This window comes from Cryptomeria japonica, chromosome 3, assembly GCF_030272615.1.
Source record: "Cryptomeria japonica chromosome 3, Sugi_1.0, whole genome shotgun sequence".
NCBI classification, from domain to species: domain Eukaryota; kingdom Viridiplantae; phylum Streptophyta; class Pinopsida; order Cupressales; family Cupressaceae; genus Cryptomeria; species Cryptomeria japonica.
The window spans coordinates 349,553,725-349,573,376 of NC_081407.1; the positions used below are offsets into that span (position 1 = coordinate 349,553,725).

At 39.2% G+C, this 19,652-nt stretch overlaps 1 protein-coding gene across 1 annotated transcript in view; it reads right to left on the minus strand.

The window, feature by feature from the left end:
- The window catches only part of LOC131076513 (uncharacterized), a 129,983-nt gene extending 111,352 nt beyond the window's left edge, over positions 1-18,631 (minus strand). The window contains exons 1-3 of the mRNA XM_058013744.2: positions 18,184-18,631; positions 17,995-18,089; positions 17,775-17,892 (exon numbers count right to left, since the gene is read on the minus strand). Of these exons, the coding sequence (XP_057869727.2) occupies positions 17,775-17,892; positions 17,995-18,089; positions 18,184-18,420 (450 nt within the window). The 5' untranslated portion in view covers positions 18,421-18,631. The remainder of the gene's footprint in view (positions 1-17,774; positions 17,893-17,994; positions 18,090-18,183) is intronic.
- Positions 18,632-19,652: the final 1,021 nt, after the last annotated feature.

Here is a 19,652-nt window from a genome sequence, read left to right on the forward strand (position 1 = left end):
GACATATAGGAAAATTTGAGAGAGGTTCTCATGGAAAGGGCTTAAGGAAGATTTCCTTAAAGATATTAGAGAATGTGAAGCATATTGACAAAACAAGAATGAGCACACTTTTTCTACTGGTCTTCTGCAACCTCTACCTACTTCCACTCAAAAATGGGAAAGCATCTCTATGGACTTCATTACCAGGCTGCCTAAGGTCCAAGATAAAGATTAAATTTATGTTGTTGTTGGCAAAATAACTAAGTTTGCACACTTCTTTGCTATTTCTTCAAATTTTAGAGCTTCATAGGTTGTTGAATTATTCTTCATAGAAGAGTTCAAATTGCACATGCTGCCAAGGAACATTGTAAGTGATAGGGACAACAAGTTTCTAAGTTTGTTTTGGCAAGAGTTGTTCAAACTGGCTAGGACAGAACTCACTCTCAATACTAGTTATTACCCATGATTAGATGGGCAAACTGAAATTGTCAATAAATGAGCAGAAGGGTATCTAAGTAATTATGTTTCAAGGCAGCAAAAGGCTTGGATAAAATGGCTTCATATTGGAGAATATTTTTACAATACATCTTATCATATGTCTATTAAAATGTCACCATTTATGGCATTCTATGGACATGAAACTCCTAGATTTACTGATCTCTTGTTTTGTGACAGCAAAGTTCTAGAGGCCAAAGATTTATTCTAAGATGTCTTGAAATCACTAAAAGACAACCTCCAGCATGCTCAAAATTAATAGAAGTTGTATGCTAATCAATATAGAGTTGGGCACTCATTTGAGGTAAATGATATCGTGTATTTAAGGTTGCAGCCCTACAAACAGTCTACTCTTAAAAAGAGTGGTGCTAAGAAGCTTAAGCCATGATTCTATGGTCCATTCAAAGTCATACAGAGAGTTGGAGAAGTGGCTTACACATTGGAGCTACTAGATCAAGTAACGTGCATAATGTGTTTCATGTTTCACGCCGTAAGGCATTGGGTCACAATGTAGTTGCGTATCTTAAGTTGCCTCCCTTGGAGAAAAAGGGGAAACTTATTTTGATTGCTGGGGCAGTGATTAATTTCAGAGCGCAAGTTGAGAAACAAGAGCATAAAGGAATATCTAGTGAAATGGGGGAATCTTCCAGTTGAGGATGCTACATTGGAAGGGGAGTAAATTCTGAATCATCCTGATTTGTGATTGCTTGGGGACAAGCAATTTTGGGGAGAGAGGACTGCAATGTCTCCTACTCGCACATAAGAAAACATTGTGGCCATTAGCTTATTTCCCATATTTTCTCATAAGCTAATTGGCATCAAAAAAGGGAAAAATAAATTAAATAATTAAGTTGTCAAAAGTAATATTTCTTATATTTTTAAATTGACAACTTATTTAATTATCTAAAAAGTGAAATATGACTTTAAATTGTGCAAAAAGGTGTTAGGCTCAAGGGAGTTTCGAAAGGTGGTCATTTTGCCAAAAAAGAAAATCAATATTTTATTCACCAGGAAAACTTATAAAAGGAGCTACGAAGAGAAAAGGGTTACCATTTTTTCATATCTGCTTTTGGCTCTGAGAAGATTTGAGAGTTTCTTATTTCCTGAGGATGAAAACCCTCTAGAAATACCAGTATCAAGGATAAATATCCTCCTAGCTGGATTTGGTGGTTTCATCTTGAAGTCACAGTTGTGCCTGCAAGTGAAGTTTTTTTAGATTGTTGCTTAAGATGGATGTCTTTGATGTAGTTTGACATGTTAAAATATTTTGGCGTTGTTGTTTGCATTTTCAATAGTGTTTGGGAGTGTTTTTTATCAGCATTTGGAGTGCTGTACAGGCCGTACCATTTCTTGAATGCAGGTTGTACCCGTCTCTTTCCTGGCAAGGAATTGACTACAAATCTTGAGGGAGGTTTGCATTTAATTTGTAACATTGCTATAAACTGTACTATTGTTCCCAGGCTGGCCATACATATTTGGAATGCATTGAAGACATTTTCTAGGGAGGCCAAAATGTGGAGGTTGTACAATGTGCAGGCCGTACCATTCCTAGAGGGGCATGTGAGTGTGGGAGGTGAAGCGCCCATTTCTCGAGCTCAAATCACCATGTTTGGAGCCCCCGTAGGGTTGATTGATGATTCCAAGTCTTTTCAAAATAGACAACTGAAGGCTTGATGGGTTTTTATGATCTTGGTTCTTGCTGATCTAATTATACAGCAGCAAAAGATTGTTTTTCAGACTTGTTAATGACTAATATATATTATTAGTTTGATAAATTAACCTTTCATATGTGTTTGGGTGTGTGTAGATGAGTTTTGAATTATGTTTTTAGTTGTTTGACAGTTTGGTAGTAATGGTGAGCTTCTAGGCAGTGGTTTATGTGTGTTGATAATGTGTTTCAGACCTGTTTGAGTAGTGTCATCAGTAGACCTGCAATTAGCTTCTTGCATCATCCATTTGAGGTATACTTCAATTAGATTATTGAATTGATGTTGTGGGAATGGTATTTTAAGTGCTTTGTCATTTCATGTATTTGCAGTAGTATTATAAGTTTGATCGAAACAATAAATTAATTGTTGCAGCAGCTTAATGTTATTATGTAATGCATTTTATATATATCTTGTAAACCTCGGATGGTAGTATGTCCAAGCCTTTCATTTGAATGCATTTTCATTTAGTAAGTTGGACGGTTTCCCACCAACAGTTATTACCAGTTTACATTCAGCCTGTTTGGCATGAACAAGCTGGCATTGTTGACCATTTTGGTGTGAATTGAGCTTAGAAATTCTACCAGTGGTTTTGCATTGCATACATGCAGCCCACCAAAGCGGTGTTGATAGGCTAGCTTTGCAACCTACATTCCATATTACACGTGTCAATTAGGCTGGTTTTGCCACCTGCGTATTCTGGTCGGCTTGACACCATTTCATTTGTAATTGCATTCATCTAGATTAGTTGTGTGGTTGGAGACACCATATGCTCCCACCTTGCCCACTCCAGGATCTAGCTGATCAAAAAGTGTTGAAGACCCTGCATTGCATCTTTATATTGCAATAATAAATAAATAAATACAGTGATTTGTTACAAGAAATGAATTATTGTAATGTCCCCACTTTGAAATATAATTTAATAATAAATAATAATTAGATTAAAATAATAAAATATAATTAAAATTTGATTAAAGTAAATGAATGGTCAAAAGGCATGAAATGATAAGTTGTGACTCTCCCAAATATGAGGTATAAAAGGGAGAAGAGAACTCATTTGAAGGGGGGATAATCTTGGGAATCATAAGTGCAGGTCTGATTTGTACAAGAAGTGCAGATCTGATTGTGAAAGGTTGTGTCCCTTTCAAAGGGCAGAAATAATGAAGAGTTGCACTCTTTCAAAGGGTGCTAATGGTGAAAGGGTGTGTCTCTTGCCAAAGGGCATAAATGATGAAGAGGTGTGACCTCTCCCTCACATTGAGAGATATAAAGGAAAGGAATCGAAAGCCTCCAGTGATGTGACCATCGATCGGATCAGATCAAAACTGTCATTAAGTTACAGGCAGTAAGATCCTTGTTCTCGGTGGTAAGCATGGGAATGTGCTTAATAGATGAAGCCTGATAATGTTCTTATGCAGAATTTAATAGTAATATTAATATAGACTGCAATATGTATGACAGTCATACTCAATTTCATATACATTCATAATACATTAGAAGTTAGCATATTCATAGCCCAAATACTTAATCATTTCTATTGCCCCCTCCCATAAGGAGAGGCGTGGTGTTGTTAGGGAGAGGCGGAGTAAATCATCCCAAATTAGGTGAGCCCCAAGCGTGGGCTGGATGGATGTTCCTGAAACCTGGGCCCAATTATGGAGGTGGTGTCATCACGCCCTACACAAGTAAATCCCTGTCCAGGGTTGAGGATTAGAAAGGAAGTAAGAATTGGGGCTTGAATATAGCCACTATCAATTGTACTATGAATAAATATGGTTATCTAGTTTAATAAATTAATTTAAGGCATGATAATATTAAGTAATGGGTGTTGATTATTGGGGAATTGACAGCCTCCTAGTAGAGAACATTACAATTATAGTCAAATGAGGATATGATTTGAGATATGGATATGCACAAAATCGGCATTGAAAGAGCATGTGAGCACCATCAAAGCTGAAAAGTCAAGGTAGATTTCAAGATTATCATCCTCATCGATTGAATTTTCCACATCCTTTGTGCAATGTCCCAAATTAAAATTTTCTTGAATTTTTCAATTTCACAATGGACAATGCATGAACCTTGATACCTTTGAATCTTTGATCCCCAAGATCCTGATGTGAATAAGATAAGAGCATACGATGAAAGGGGTTAGAATGATTATTACAAAAAGATGCTCGTTGGTGGCAAGCCACGCAACTCAATATAGCAACGGATACAAAAAATTTAAAGTTAATACTTTTTGGAAGCAACCCTTCTAGATTGATTATTGTTAAAAATATAAATATTGGAAATGAAGTGATTTTTAATTGCTGTGGCAGCATAGTCATCTAGACTTACAATATTTAAATCCACTTCTAAACTTATAATATTTCTAGCGGAAAACTAAAAAAAAGTTTACAATGTAAAATATTATTTTTTGATTTGAGATACTGATGATGAGTAGCAAAAAGGTTAAACAACAGCAAATACAACTACCAAATAAAAAATTAAAATATCAAAAAATTGTTTCCATACAAGCCTTCCAGATTAAACACAAATACTGAATTTGACAGAGAACTACACAGATTATCATTAGAAAGTGAATTTTTAATGTCGTGGTGACATAGCTATCTAGACATACAATATTTAAATCAACTTCTAAACATGAAATATTTCTAGTGGTAAATTGCACAAAAAATTACAATCTAAAATATTTTTATAATCTGAAATATTGATGATGATCAACAATAATGTTAAACAAGAAGTACTAACAAATAAAAAATTAGAATATTAGAAAATAATTACAAATTACCTCAATGCTGATTGTCGGGAAAACATATTTTAAAATGAAAACTTGTATAACTGCAATTCCTTTTGGCATGGTAAGGCTTTAATAATTTTCATATAATTAAAGTGTTACCTCCCATTGAATTGCACCAATATTAAATTGGTACAGCTGCCCTTTAACTCCATTTAAGTGTGGCCAGGTAAAGAAAGTGCGGCGGCTCTTTTTTAAAGAGTATAGAGGTTGCAATTAGGCATAAATTGGTATGTAGTACCTCTAATTTTTTTTTAAATGCTTTAAATAATTAAAATCAGCCCTAAATGATAATGGACATCAATAAGAAGTTTGACCAGCCAAGGAAATGGCCCAATACAATATAAAAATATTTTAACATTTCACACAATACTATCATCAATATAAATAATCTGAAATCACCTTATTTAGGTACTAGAAGCAACGCACGCACACAAAGAATCAAACTAAAATGTATTCTGAAAATATCACACAGCCAAAATAACTATATCTAGAAAACTTCCTACAATTGCTCAACTCAACGATAATCTTGAATTGAATTATTCAAATGAATTGGAGGGTTTCGTCCTCAAATCCGCTCTTTGCCAAAGGGTTTATCTCTTAGGGAAAAAAAGAAGAACAATGTTCAATCTTCAAAGAAAATGAATTTGATAATATGAAATGGTAACCCTCTCCTCAACTACTCCTTATATAGGCTTTCGAGGATTTTTTTTTCTCTTTTTAGAACCCATTCCTAACATCACTTTTGGTCCCCCTTTTAAAACAGCATTTTTTAATAATAAAACAAATTATCATTTTGACCGTAACTTAAAATTACTTTTTTGATAACTAAAGTTAAATTATTAAAATATTTCTCTTGCACCACCCCATTAACCTATGGGAAGTAAAATAATAGCTTAAGGGTCTTCATTGGACTTATGATTGAGAAGGGTACATGACAGTCCTTCCTTCCCAAACCTGTTTGCCCTCAAACAATTGCAAATTTGGATTCTCTAAAATTTTGTCTCCATTCCAAGTGGCATCCTCTACTAGAATATCCTTTCAACAAATCGAATATTTTGATATGCTCCTATTTTAAAATTTTCTTTGTTGCACATCCATGATAGCTTTGGGTACCAAAAATAAACTTGCCCTCTTCATCAAGTGAAACCAGCTCTACTAAAGATGTGATATGCCAATCAAGTGCCTTTTTGAGGTTAAAAAAGCATTAAACACATTATAAATTTCGAGCCTATAGAAGATTTTCCTTACGTACTTTCAAAAAAAGTTGACTTTGATGAGCCAAGTCTTTTGCTCTTGGGACTCTATTGTCAATGAAAATCAAATCCATAAAAGATAATGCATCATATCCATATAAAGATTTGAAAGAGTCATACCAATGGACATGTGATGGGTGGTATTATAGCAGTGCTCTCCAAGATAGAGCCGTTTGATCCATGCCTTTTGTTGTCCAACTGCATTGTGTTTCAAGTAACCCTCAATCCATTTGTTTATAATATTAGTATACCCATCAATGTAAAGGTGATAATTGGTACTAGGAGTATGCTCAATTCCTATCAATTTGACAAGCTCTTGACATTAAAATCTAAGGAACTTGCTATCTCTATCACTTACTATTGTTTGAGGCAAACCATGGAGTCTGAAACTTCTTTGAAGAACAAATCAGGTACCTGAGGTGCCTTATATTTAGAAGAGATAGCAAAAAAATGTGCATGATTGATAAGTCTATCAACCACAAACAATCCTTACCAAACACCTTTGGGAATCGTGTGATGAAATCCATTGAGATACTCTACCTTTTATGATATGAAATAGGTAGAGGCTGCAACAGACTTGTTGACAAACCATGCATTCTCTAATGTGCTTAAGGACATCACCTTTGGGCTTTGATTCCTTTCCAAGTGAACATTTCTCTAATCTATTTATATGTCTTGAAATACACTGGGTGTCTTACCAAGGGGTATCATGGACTACCCTTAAAATTTTATCCTTCATTTTGTGGTATACACCCCTAAACAGCTTCCTTTCCACTTTCTAATCACCAAGATCCTGGAAGCGCAAGGTAAGAGCATGTAGTATTCAGGTGACAAATAAATTGAAATACATCAATTGAAAGGAAAGCACTAGGTGGCAATCCAACCAATACCACTTATTCGATGGAGAGCATAAGTAGTACTGAAAGAGATAAACGTCCACTCATTTAGTGGGAATTACAAGGGAACTTCCACTTATTCAGTGGTAAAGCTTAATTCCAAACAATAACAACTCTTCCACTTATCTAGAGGTGAGTGATTACAACTTTACCACTTATTCAGTGGGATAAGTATCAACATTAAACCAAATCAACTCACTGGCAGTACTACCATCTAGTGTAACAATTTTGAATTCATAGAGATGATTGCTTTGGTTGTACGACAATCTGAAGCTTTACAATGTTAGCACACATGGCATTGTAATATCAAAATAAGAGAATTAACTGCTGATAACAAGTGCCGATGTAAATAACAACTGTTGTAACACTCCATAATAGAACCCAAATCATGAACAAACCCTCCCAGCTTAAAACAACAACAATCTACCTTGAAGATTGGTGAAATATAATCTGGTACAGGTCTGAAATGTACTGGAAAAACACTGCTACAGGTGTGGAACAGAAAAAGAATCACCCAGTAGCTTCACCAACACACTTCAAACAGTAACTTCCATTGAAACACTACCAAAATCACTACAAATCATGCCCCAACATGAATAAAGAAAAGTTATATGATTCTGATATAAAAATCAGACATACACAAGTATGAAACAAGGAGTTCTTACTACTAGTACAGCAAGTACAGCAGTCATAAAATGCAACCAACTCTTCAATATAACCCTTTGCACCAAAATTGAATAAAGAATAACAACTAGGCCTAGGCGACCCCACATTAAATGTTAAATCTCACAAAGACCAAGCACTACACAATTTCATTCCCACATCCTCCCAACTTGGTACAGCCCAGCAAGTACTATATGGTACGCCCAACCTTTGATTTCTCCCACCCTCCTCAAGTATAACCTACAATGATGATTAAAGGGTGTTAAATAAAACAACAAAAATAATACTTATCAAAACCCTTATACCCGCCAATAGATTTGTATGACCAGGTCTGAATGGTATGGCCAGCCAAACTCCTCTTCAAGTCGCCTCAAACATACATAGGATAAAACTTTGAAGCTGAAAGCATTTACACCATATATCTATAATTAAAAAACACTGCAAAAAATCTTCATCTCAGCAACCAAAAATCTGAAACTTCGAATTGAAGCACAACTGTAATCCTTGGACGAAATTACCAAGACTAGCTAGGGGGATTTTTGTCCCTGAAACCAATTATTCGAAGAGGGTTTTCATCCTCAAGAAGCTTTGGAAGAACTCAAGCTCATTTAGCAGCATAATAATTTTATATTCACGTCTTCCTCTCAAATGAGCCCAACACCTCCTTATAGATTTTTAGAGGAAATTGACAATTTAAAAATATACTAATTCTTTTTTTCTCTCATAAAGACCTTTTAGGAAAAACAATATTACTTTTAATAAGAAAAGACCCCAAGTCTAGGCATCCAACTTGAAATAAAACACCTTTCCAACAAGCTATTACACTAAGTTGTCCTTTTAATATTTCCTAGAGGTAGACAACTTAAGTGAATTAATTAAATAATAACTCAATAGCTTACCCAATTGCGGAAAGCATCGAAACTGCATTGGAATCAAACTCTAATCGCACCAACATGACACTGGAAATTTAGGATGATGATCAAAGCCAACTAAGTGACTTACTAAAAATAAACTGTTTCTCCAAGAAGTTTGGAATTTGGAGAAGCCACTCAATAGCTTACGCAGTTGCAAAAAGCACTGACACTGCATCAAAATCAAACTCTGATCACACCAACATGACAATGGAGATTTAGGATGATGATCAAAGCCAACTAGGTAACTTACTAAAAATAGACTGCTTCTCCAAACTTCACTGGAAATTTAGGATGATGATCAAAGCCAACTAAGTGACTTACTAAAAATAAACTGTTTCTCCAAGAAGTTTGGAATTTGGAGAAGCCACTCAATAGCTTACGCAGTTGCAAAAAGCATTGACACTGCATCAAAATCAAACTCTGATCACACCAACATGACAATGGAGATTTAGGATGATGATCAAAGCCAACTAGGTAACTTACTAAAAATAGACTGCTTCTCCAAGAAGTTTGGAGAAGCCACCAAAAGTTGAAAATCACTTCTAAAAGTCACATAGTGATCCGCATTGCCTACTAAGCGCATTTCCAAGAACCAAAGTCACTGCAAACCAAGCCAAATCACTCCAAGAAGTTTGGAGTTCTTCCCAACTCACCGAGAAGCTTATGAGAAAACTCGTTTAATGAGTTGAACGCTCGCAAAACTATTCTGCTTGAAATGGGGGCATTACCTATTACAAGTCGACTACCTTTTGTTTGCCACATACGGGTAAACGATTAAATGCAGAAAGTAAATGCACAGAACATAATGGAAATATATTAAATAACCAGTCTCTGTATTAATTCAACAGTCCATGTACATCAAGTGCTTATAACATTACATCTGATACAACTATCATGATTCACTTCGAAGGAAAGGTACGCAATATATAATACCCGAAGGGATGCGACCAACCGTCGCGTCCAATTGCCCTTTGGGACGACTAACTAACTGACCGCCATAACTCATTATTACTGACGGCAGCATAAACATAATATGACAACATAACATAATGATTATTCCCAGCAACATCATCCCCCCCAAGAAAAGAAGTCGACTTCGGACGACTTAATACAAAATAGAGATGAACGGCAGGAACTGCTGACGCCAGTCGAGCCCGGAACTTATACACTTGCTGCGTCCTCGCCTGAAAACCTTTTTCTGCTACCATCTGATGCTCAAGTGCGGATTTCACCATTAGTGCTTCCTTTGACATCACAGCCCTCCTGTGCCTAAACCAAACTTGTCTGCAAAACACGCTTTTCAGTCTTAGCCTCCACCAACTGCTACTCAAATGATGTTGTCTCCCTAGCCAATTTGTCCTCGATAGCCACCCGCACTGCCCTCTCGGCATCCAACTCCTGGGTATGCTGAGCTACGTCTCACGCTAGTACTGCCTCCAACCTGGTGGTCAGCTCCTCCCGAGCCCTCTCTACATCCACAAAGGCAACCTCTCGTCCAGCCGAGACATACTCCGAGTTCCTCAAAGCGTACCATTCATGCCTGGAGGTGGCCACAACCCGCTGGCACAAAGGCTAGGAGACACCACAAATCCTCCATCACACTCCCCAAAGGCTAAAAATTGAACTGAATAACTCCCTGGTGTCATACAACTGCGCAGACCTGCAATGCCTTCCCTCCCCAATGCTTAGCTTTAGGCTTCCTTCTCACAGTACAGACAACCACAACACTTACCGTGACATCTCTAATGCCCTTCGCCCAACTCCAACAAGTATACTGTAGCTCAAAAATAAATTGGGGGTCTAGGGGAAGTGCCCCCAGCGGGGTCTGGGGCAGCGCCCCCACAGGGTCGAGGGGCAGCGTCCCAGCAAGATTGAGGGGCAGCGCCCCTCTCGGGGTCCGGGGGCAGCGCCCCTGCCGCCAACACCAATTTACAACCCTCAGAACCATACAAAAGTCCATGGCGCACATCATTTTCTGTGATATTTTAAGATGCAAAAACCCTTCTTCTCCACTCTAAATTTCCAGTGTCCTGGCTCCAGACTCCATCGAATGATTTTAAATCTGGTCATCGTTTTTTTGTTTTTTTTTCCACTGTAATGTCCCTGATGGCACCCCGGCCATACAACCTCCCCATACGGTCAACAACAACACTGACACCTCCAATCGTACGGCCACCTTCCCATGTGGTCAACACCCCTCCACCATACGGCTATGTGTTTGTTTGTGCGAGGGCTGCGTGTTTGTTTGCGTTTTTCTCTGCGCCTTTATTCCTTGCGCCAGCGGTGGTTTCCACCACACGGTGGTCCACCGTCGGTGTTGCCACTGCACGGTGGTTCCACTGCACGGTGTTGCCACCGGACGGTGGCTCCACCGTGGCTGTCTTCTTTTTTCTTTTTTTTTCCCAGTCATACGGTCAACTGTCGTACAGACCCGTACGATCGTACGTTTTTTTTTTTATAGTTGTCTAGAGAGTCTTCGGCTCGGGTCCCCTGTCTCTGGGATCGCCCTTCATCCTTCTTGGTTTTCCTCGCCCAAGAGTCTCCCGCGTTGGTCCCATGCCTCTCAAGTCACCTGCCCGGCCTCTCGAGTCCCCTTCCATCCTCTCAGGTCCCCCTCCGGCCTCTCGGGTGTCCTTCCAGCCTCTCGGGTCCCCTGCGCGCTTCGCGTGGTAGGGTTTCAATTTGGACCCGTTGGTGGCAAGTCTATTTTCAATGGCCATCCAAAGACCTGGAACCACAAATTCTACAGGGACCACGGTCTCCTTCCCGTACATAAGAAGAAGAAGAAGAATAAAGATTTTGAAGGCTGCGGCCTTCCACACAGGGTTCCAATCGTTGCCGACACAATTGATCTTGGGATTATCTACGTCACCGAGGTTTGGGGCATCTCCCTTCCAATATTCTCTGTATTCTAGCAGGTACACCTCCTCTGTTACTTGCGCTAGTTCCTCTACTTCGAGCCTGTAGCTTTGGAACATTTCGTAATCCTCCATCTGCCAATGGAAGAGCCCATTCAATGATCTCGTCTCATCCTCGAAGCACTCTCCTAGTTTGAGAATCCCTTCGTCGTTGGGCTCCCTGCAGCCCCGTCCTTCATCCCTCAGATCGCCTTTTCCTTCACCCTCCGATTCCGAAGATGATGCCAGTTCCTCGCCGACAACCTGGGTCCTCAGATCAATGGTGTACTTCCGCCCCCCTTTCTCCATAGAAAGGGTGTTCTTTTTCTAGTCGTGGTTCACCTTTGCTGTAACCAGCCACCCTCTGCCTAAGATGGCGTCGTACCCCTTCTTCTTGAGTGCGATTACCACAAAATCTAGTATGAAGGGTTGTGTGCCAATGGTGACCGGCTGGGCCATCAGGGTGCCGAGTGGCTTGATGTCGTGCTGGTCTGCACCTACCAAGTTGAACGTGGGTGGCCATAGTGTTGGCTTCCCCAGCTTCTTCCACGTATCCTCTGGAAGTACATTCACCCCCGAACCTCCGTCCACAATGGTGTCCTTGAGGATAGCCCCGAGAATTCCCATCTCTACTACAGCAGGATGTTGACCACTATTTAAGGCCAACAACATTGGGTCAACCGAGGGGCTGACCGGAACTTCTGCCCATGTGGCACGCAAAGGTGCTTGCGCAGTGGTTTGTATGGAACTAAAAATGGCGGTTCTTACTTGTGGCATTGTTTCTAGAAGGTCCTTTACCCTTATAGGTACTTCCATCTGCAGTACTTGCCCAATGATGTTATTTTCAGCTTCCGTACGGGATGATGTACTCGCCACCTCGTTGTCCTGTCGTTCGGCCGTCATCTCACGTTCAATATTGGCCTTCGCCTCCCGCAGTCTCTCCTTCTTTGTGTGGGGGTCGGGATAGGTTGCCTTCTTCGCCTACGCGCGAGTGATTGCCAGCACTTCTTTGTCTTCGCCCTTCTTTTCAATATTGAGCAGATTCACCCCCTGCTTAGGGCAGTGTGTGTCATCGTGATCACCAGGGCCACACCATCTACACAGGCTCTGAGGGGTTTTAGTATTCTGGCACTCTTGAGCGAAGTGCCCCCATTGGTTGTAGGCCCGACATTGAATTATTGGCCAGCCCTGGGCGTCATACTGGATATGGCTTCCGTTATTGTTATTGTTGCTATTCCTTCCGCCACCGCATCTATTGTCTCGGTAACCTCCAGACGATGCCATTGTGTTGGTTTGTTGGGCCATACCCGCTAGTGCGGATGTTGTGGCCTGCTCCGTGAACAACACTTGGCTCATTTGCGTACTTCGGGTTTTCATGTTGTATGGGCATTCCTTGATGGAGTGTCCCATCACTTGGCAAATCTCACAAAAGGCCTTCTTCGGGCAGGTGCCTTTTGTGTGGCCTTCTTCCTTACAATCAGTGCACCACACGTCTTCGTTTTTGCTCGTGCTTCCTTTCATGTTCTTAAATTCCTTCAACATACGGTGCATATCCTTTTGAAGAGCTTGCACCTTCTTTCTTGATGATTCGTCACTACTGCTTTCTCCCGAGGACTCCTCTTCTCCAGAGGACTTGTCCTTTTTCTTCCGCGATGTTTTGCCTTCGCTTTCCAAATCCATCGCACAATTGTATGCGTCACCGTATGAAATGGGCGGTACAATTTTCATCTTCCTTCGCAGGGATGACTGCAACCCTTCCACGAACCATCTCTTCTTTAGTCCGTCAGCTGGCTGGTTCTCCATCTTCCCCAATAACTCCTTTAACCGTCGGCTGTATGTTCGCACTGTTTCGTGCTTTCCCTACTTTGTGCTTAATATCTCCGCCACAATCTCATTATCATCTCGAAGGAGTCGAAACTCCTTCTCAAAAGCTTTATGTAGGTCGTCCCATGTTCCCACCTTTGTTTTATCCACATGAGAGTACCAATCAATGGCTACTCCTCTCAAGGTGGCAAGGAACTGCACCACCCAATCTGCTTTGTAAACTACCCCATTGGCTGACCATATTGTCTCACATGTACGACAGTGTCGTACGGGGTCATCGTTGCCATCTCCATTGAATTTAGGCAACTTTTGTTTGCCCGCCATCGAGGGGGGTCGTCTTCCTGGAGGTGGCTGTGGCTGCGTCTGTGCGTCGCTCCCTCCGGCGCCGATGATGTGTCCTGCGTGGGTGCCTGAGGTACGGTGCTTTGCTTGCTGCGTGTGGCACCTGCAACCGTACGGTTGTCCTCCCCTCCATTGTCGCCCGCACCCACTCCTGGCTCCCTCTCGTGATCCGCACTTCATGGCATAAGGGATAAGTTTCTAAACTGATCCCAAGTCTCTTCGACTAGATTCCGCCGTAACCTTGTTTCCTCCAGAAACTCTTCGTGGCTCCGCACCCTACGGTGTTCTGGCGACACAGAGAAATTTCCCTCGGCTTCTGCACCCTCCGTGACACCTCCTTGGTTCCCTTCGGGCCACCCTTCGGCAGGTCATCCTTCGGCAAGTTGCCTCAGCCTCCGTCTACGTTCTACTTGCTGTTCCAGAATCAAGGCACTCTGCGCGGCCTCCCACTCGTCCGTTTCTGCTTTTTTATTTCTGTCTTGATTTAATATATTTGGCATAAATCACTTCCGTACATAGCAAGCACACACCATGTACACAATTCTTTTATTTTTTATTTTTTATTTTTCCCTTTCGGCCACAATTTATATCAACATTGTGCCGGGATTATTACAAGGTTCAATTTCCCCTTCGCCTCTTGCCATCACGCTCTGCGTCCCACGACGATTGTTCCGTTTGCGCGTCGTTGGCCTCTGGGTTAATCTCACCGACAGGTAGGCCCATCGTGTTCGTACGCCATCCGTTCCTTCCTTTCTCGAGTATGTCCCCGGCAACGGCGCCAAATGTTTGCCACATACGAGTAAACGGTTAAATGCAGAAAGTAAATGCACAGAACATAATGGAAATATATTAAATAACCAGTCTCTGTATTAATTCAACAGTCCATGTACATCAAGTGCTTATAACATTACATCTGATACGACTATCATGATTCACTTCAAAGGAAAGGTACGCAATATATAATACCCGAAGGGGTGCGACCAACCGTCGCGTCCAAGTGCCCTTCAGGACGACTAACTAACTGACCGCCGTAACTCATTATTACCGATGACAGCATAAACATAATATGACAACATAACATAATGATTATTCCCGGCAACACCTTCTTGAGGCTTTCATGGACTTTCTTTACATAAACATGTAGCACCCATACAAGTTCTGCAGCTTAGAAAGAAAAACCAATACGTGTCTTTAGATTCATATTAGCAAACGCCTTTTAGCAAAAGGAATAACATAGCTTAAAACAAAACTGATAGAACACAAGCAATAGAGAACAAAATAGCGTTTGACTTTAAGTAACATTAAAAAGGGAGGAACTTCGGAAGAGTGAGTGAGGGAATTCCTCATCATGCCATTATTTCCTTGAACTATTACAAGTCTACCACCTTCCTGAGGCCTTCATGGACTTTCTTTATATAAACACATGACCAAGCACCTATATAAACCCTGCAGCTTACTTCTCAATTATACTTCAACTCTCTACAACAAACTAGAATGCAGCAACAGAACTCTTATTCAACCAAATAAAACCTTCTAGAACATTTTGACAAAGACTCTATTTCTCAAAATAGTGAGGCTTTTAATAAAATGATCGGTATCCTAATTCTATTAGCTAAAGCTTATCTATTCTTATTTATTTCTATCACAAGAAGGTGGACCTTGCCTAGGATATAATGGACCAGTTATTGGATCTTGGGTGGAAATTGATTGGACATCTCTCACAGCTTAGGAAGTTAGATAGAGTCAAAGAGAAGAAACACTGCCTGCAGCAGTTACTATAACCATTTTTTATCACATGACAAAACTGCCACAGTACACAGTTGACAGAAGCAAAACTACTGGATTAAGCAATTGGCATAAATGAAATTACCTCAAGTGTCAAAAACCATCCCTTAAGATACACCCACCGCCTGCACAAAATGGCAGTTACATAACCATCCACAGAATTCCACGCTGTCAAGAATCTGCAGAACTCATTTTCACATCTAAGGTCACCAGACCACCCTAGACATGCTTTTCTCCTTGCACACCAACCACAACATTGGCCCTCCTCTACTTTTAGATGAAAATCAATGGAAAATTATCACTGATATGTATCTTCCAAGTTACCTTTAAGCCTTCATGAAAATGGTGACTTAGTTAGCATCTTTTACTAACACTTCAATATCAAATTGTGATCAATTTAATAACTAGTCAGAGTAACAAAGGTAGACTTGTAAAACTAAAGACATACATAAGTACCTTGGAAAGTGATATTATGCATAAGTGGTTCTGCAAGTTACATGAGGCATGCTATGACTCTTGTACCATTGATGACTATAAGATGGTGCCCATTTGTAGATAGGCATGATGGAAAATGTTTATTTACCATGCAGTTTTGCAAACCTTTCCAGTAAATTGAGAAATGCTTTTAGACTAGGTTTGGCAGAACCTGAGGTTAGAATATTTGAGTATTGGCACTAGGGTGATGAATCCACAAGCATCCTTGCTAAACATAAAGAATTGTAGAATTTTATAGACATCTCCCCTTTAAGTAAACATATCGAAATGTCCAGTAGGTGCAACCTCTTCCAGGCATAACTCAATGCTTCAAGCAATCTACTTTTTCCAAATAATCAAAAGATCTAGGACTATGGGATATGGCCTTGGATTTCTTCCCCAATAATACTTTCACAGCCTCCATGTTAGGAGTATTAGGAGTATTGGGCAGCGGCAACATCGCAACTCAAGATGAATTTGTCTTGGGGAAAGAGGAATGTATCCTTAACACTTTTTCAGTAGCAGAATCAGAATGCTCAAAAATCTGATCATTTAGATCAAGTGCTTCCATTCTAAAAACTTCACTCTGGACCACCATACACCTTTGCCAATGCACTCAGCATCATCAGGTATGAGCTGAAATTTGAACCTACAATAAATCTAAATTATTTAAAATTCATAGATAAGGTTTATCAATGGCATAGGCCACTTAAATCAACAATTAGGAGAAATTGCGGATCGAAACTACATCTGAAAAATCTTAATCTTCAAAAAGTAGCATTTAGTTCTAAAAACAGGTAGCCATTTTCATCTCTAGACACCCAAAATTCAACACTATGATTTGAACGTCTTAAGAGAGTTCTGCAAAATTTTCAATTTTGCAAAGAAGCTTTTGCCTTGTCCTATCCAAAAAAAATTAAACTAGATTCCCTCCTTCAGCTCGCTTTTTGTTGGAAAGGGAGAAAAATTGCAAATAGTAGCACATGCATACTTTTCACTCATTTTTCAGTTAACTTTTAGGGTTGGTTAATTTTTCTTCATTTTGTGCCACCTTCCTCGCTCTTGCCTTTCATTTGCTTATAATTTTAGAGGGAATACGATTGTGCAAACATTTGAAGACCGCTTGAGTAAACATACCAAGGAGTCGTCTTGGTGTCCATTCACATGAAAGAATAAGCATCTAGTCAATGAAATGCCTCCAAATATCCACATACACAGATACAGCCAACCCTATGAAATATGCTGAGTATCAGACATATTTTAGACCTAAAAATACTAGCTATTTTCTCTAGCCAGTGGCTAATCTCCACATAAAATGGCACAGTAAAAAAACTCTCACATCTGCCAATGATTTTTTTTTGTGGTTTTACAGCAAAGGGATGCAGATCATGAAGATTTAGCTACCGAAAATTTTGCAGAAATCTATTGTGTTTTGCAGATTTTAGAAACTATACAGAATACTATTTTGTGTGGAGATTAGCCAGATCCATTCCCTGTAGACTTCTTGAGTCAAAAATATTATTAAAAACTGTTGGAGGATGATTTAATCAGAATATTTCGACACGGTGAGAAATTAATCCCCAAATTAGACTTGTCTGCCAATGGTGATGAGATATATTAAATGCCAAATATTAAAGTACTATAATTGCAAAGAACATCAACTATTGATCGTTTAATCAATAAATTTATTAATAAAACACTTGATGATAGAGAGCACAATAACAGAACGCGGAGGCTGGAGATCACCTGCTCATGGTTGTCAATTGTGAACAAATTAGTTTCCCTGAGCTTGTATTCTTCCCATTCCGGTTCTGTGTGACCTCCCAATATTGATGTCTTCGGTGGGGCTTGCTTTATCTTCAACCTATAACACAACGCAGCACATATGCACAGGGTACATTGGTTTCCAACACACGGATTGTGTAGGAACAATGTAGAATTAAGTAAGTTGGGCAGCAATTCTTACGTTTGCATGAGACTGACAAGTTCATCTTCCCCATAGGAGGTAACAGCTAAGTTGGTATTAACACGTTGCATTGCATTCCCCATGATGTCGTATTGCTGCCACTCGTGCATTTCAACCACGAACAAAATAAGCGACATCACAAATGCAGACAATTGAAAGAATGAAAGAGTAAGTTGAGATTATGATTACACAGAAGGAGCCATTCCATGAGCCCTGGCTTAAACTAATGAACTGATGAAAGGCCTCTGTACTCATTGTTCGATCTTCTTTTTCAATACAGCTTTGGGGATCAACAGTTGCCTTCAATGAATGCGTTCGCCTTCTCCCTGTTCCATGTAAACAAGCCCTGTTTGACCTTGGCCAATGCAGGTTCACCTTGAGCCCAGGCAGGCCAACCAATTCCGCTGTCACACACAATGCCGCCATGGAAACAAGTTTCAAACTCACCTGTGCTTTGCTAATTATCAAAATCCTCGTCCATTCATTTTCATTCTCATTCTCAGTTCAATTCAGATAGAACTGAAAATGTTTTTCATTCTGCCGCCTCCGATATGAGGATATTTTGTACAATTTCGGAAGGTAAAAGTTGTTTGTTTGTTATATTCAAATAGGCCTAAATCATTTAAAATGATTTCTGCTCATATCAATCAGTGATAAATAGGTTGGAAGGGAATTGCACATAAATAATGGATAACAACAAATAGTAGATAATACCATTGTTTGTCTTTTTAATCCTTTTTTATTTTTAATAATGTTATTTTATTTTTTAATTGTATTTTATCTTTTTATTTGAAGTGTGGATGTTATAAATGCATAGTTTTAATATTTAGCTATCTTTTTTATGTATTAGTTAATTTCTATCATTGTATAATAATATTAGTCCTTTTTTTAGGTTATTTGTCTTTTTATATGCAATCTATTTTTCTAATTTTAAAATTCAAAGCTCTTACTTTTCTAGATCAATATTCAAAGAATATGACTATTACCCATCAAATTGTGCACAAAAGCTCTCAATTTGTGTGATCATTATGTATATTGTTTTTGCTCGGTGTGATCATTATGTATATTAAGAACATTATCCTAAATTATTTTAACCACTAAATATTAGGAGATCAATTCATATCAAAAAGCAACCAAATTTAAAACATAGTCAAAGCTCAATCTCATATTAGTCTTAGCTTACCGATTCCCAATTGCATCAACATGTTGCATTCTTTTGTTTGGCATGTTTTTCATCTTTTTCTCATCTCTCATATGCTCTATTTGTGATCCCTAGATCCCTAGAAGATTTTTTAATACTGCTAATTCTCGAATGCAAATACGAACATAGGTGAACATATTTTGGAGATCTCAAAAGCAAAACTCTAAAGAGGACAAAATCATATGGGAGCAAAGTGTTCAATAACATAATCATGGGCACAATGTTTTTCCAAGGCTCAAAATCTCAAATTCAATTTGTCACAAGAACCTAATCACTAATCCAATTCCAATTTACAGTTCTTGACTATTTATTATGGTATTTCAAGCAGACAAAGTAGTCAAATTTGACATCATACAACAATCCAAGTAATCTCTCTTGTCATCTCAACTTTCAAAAGCGCTTTGATACATTTTACATTAATCAAACTTGACTCTTTTAATTGAATACATAGTTTAAT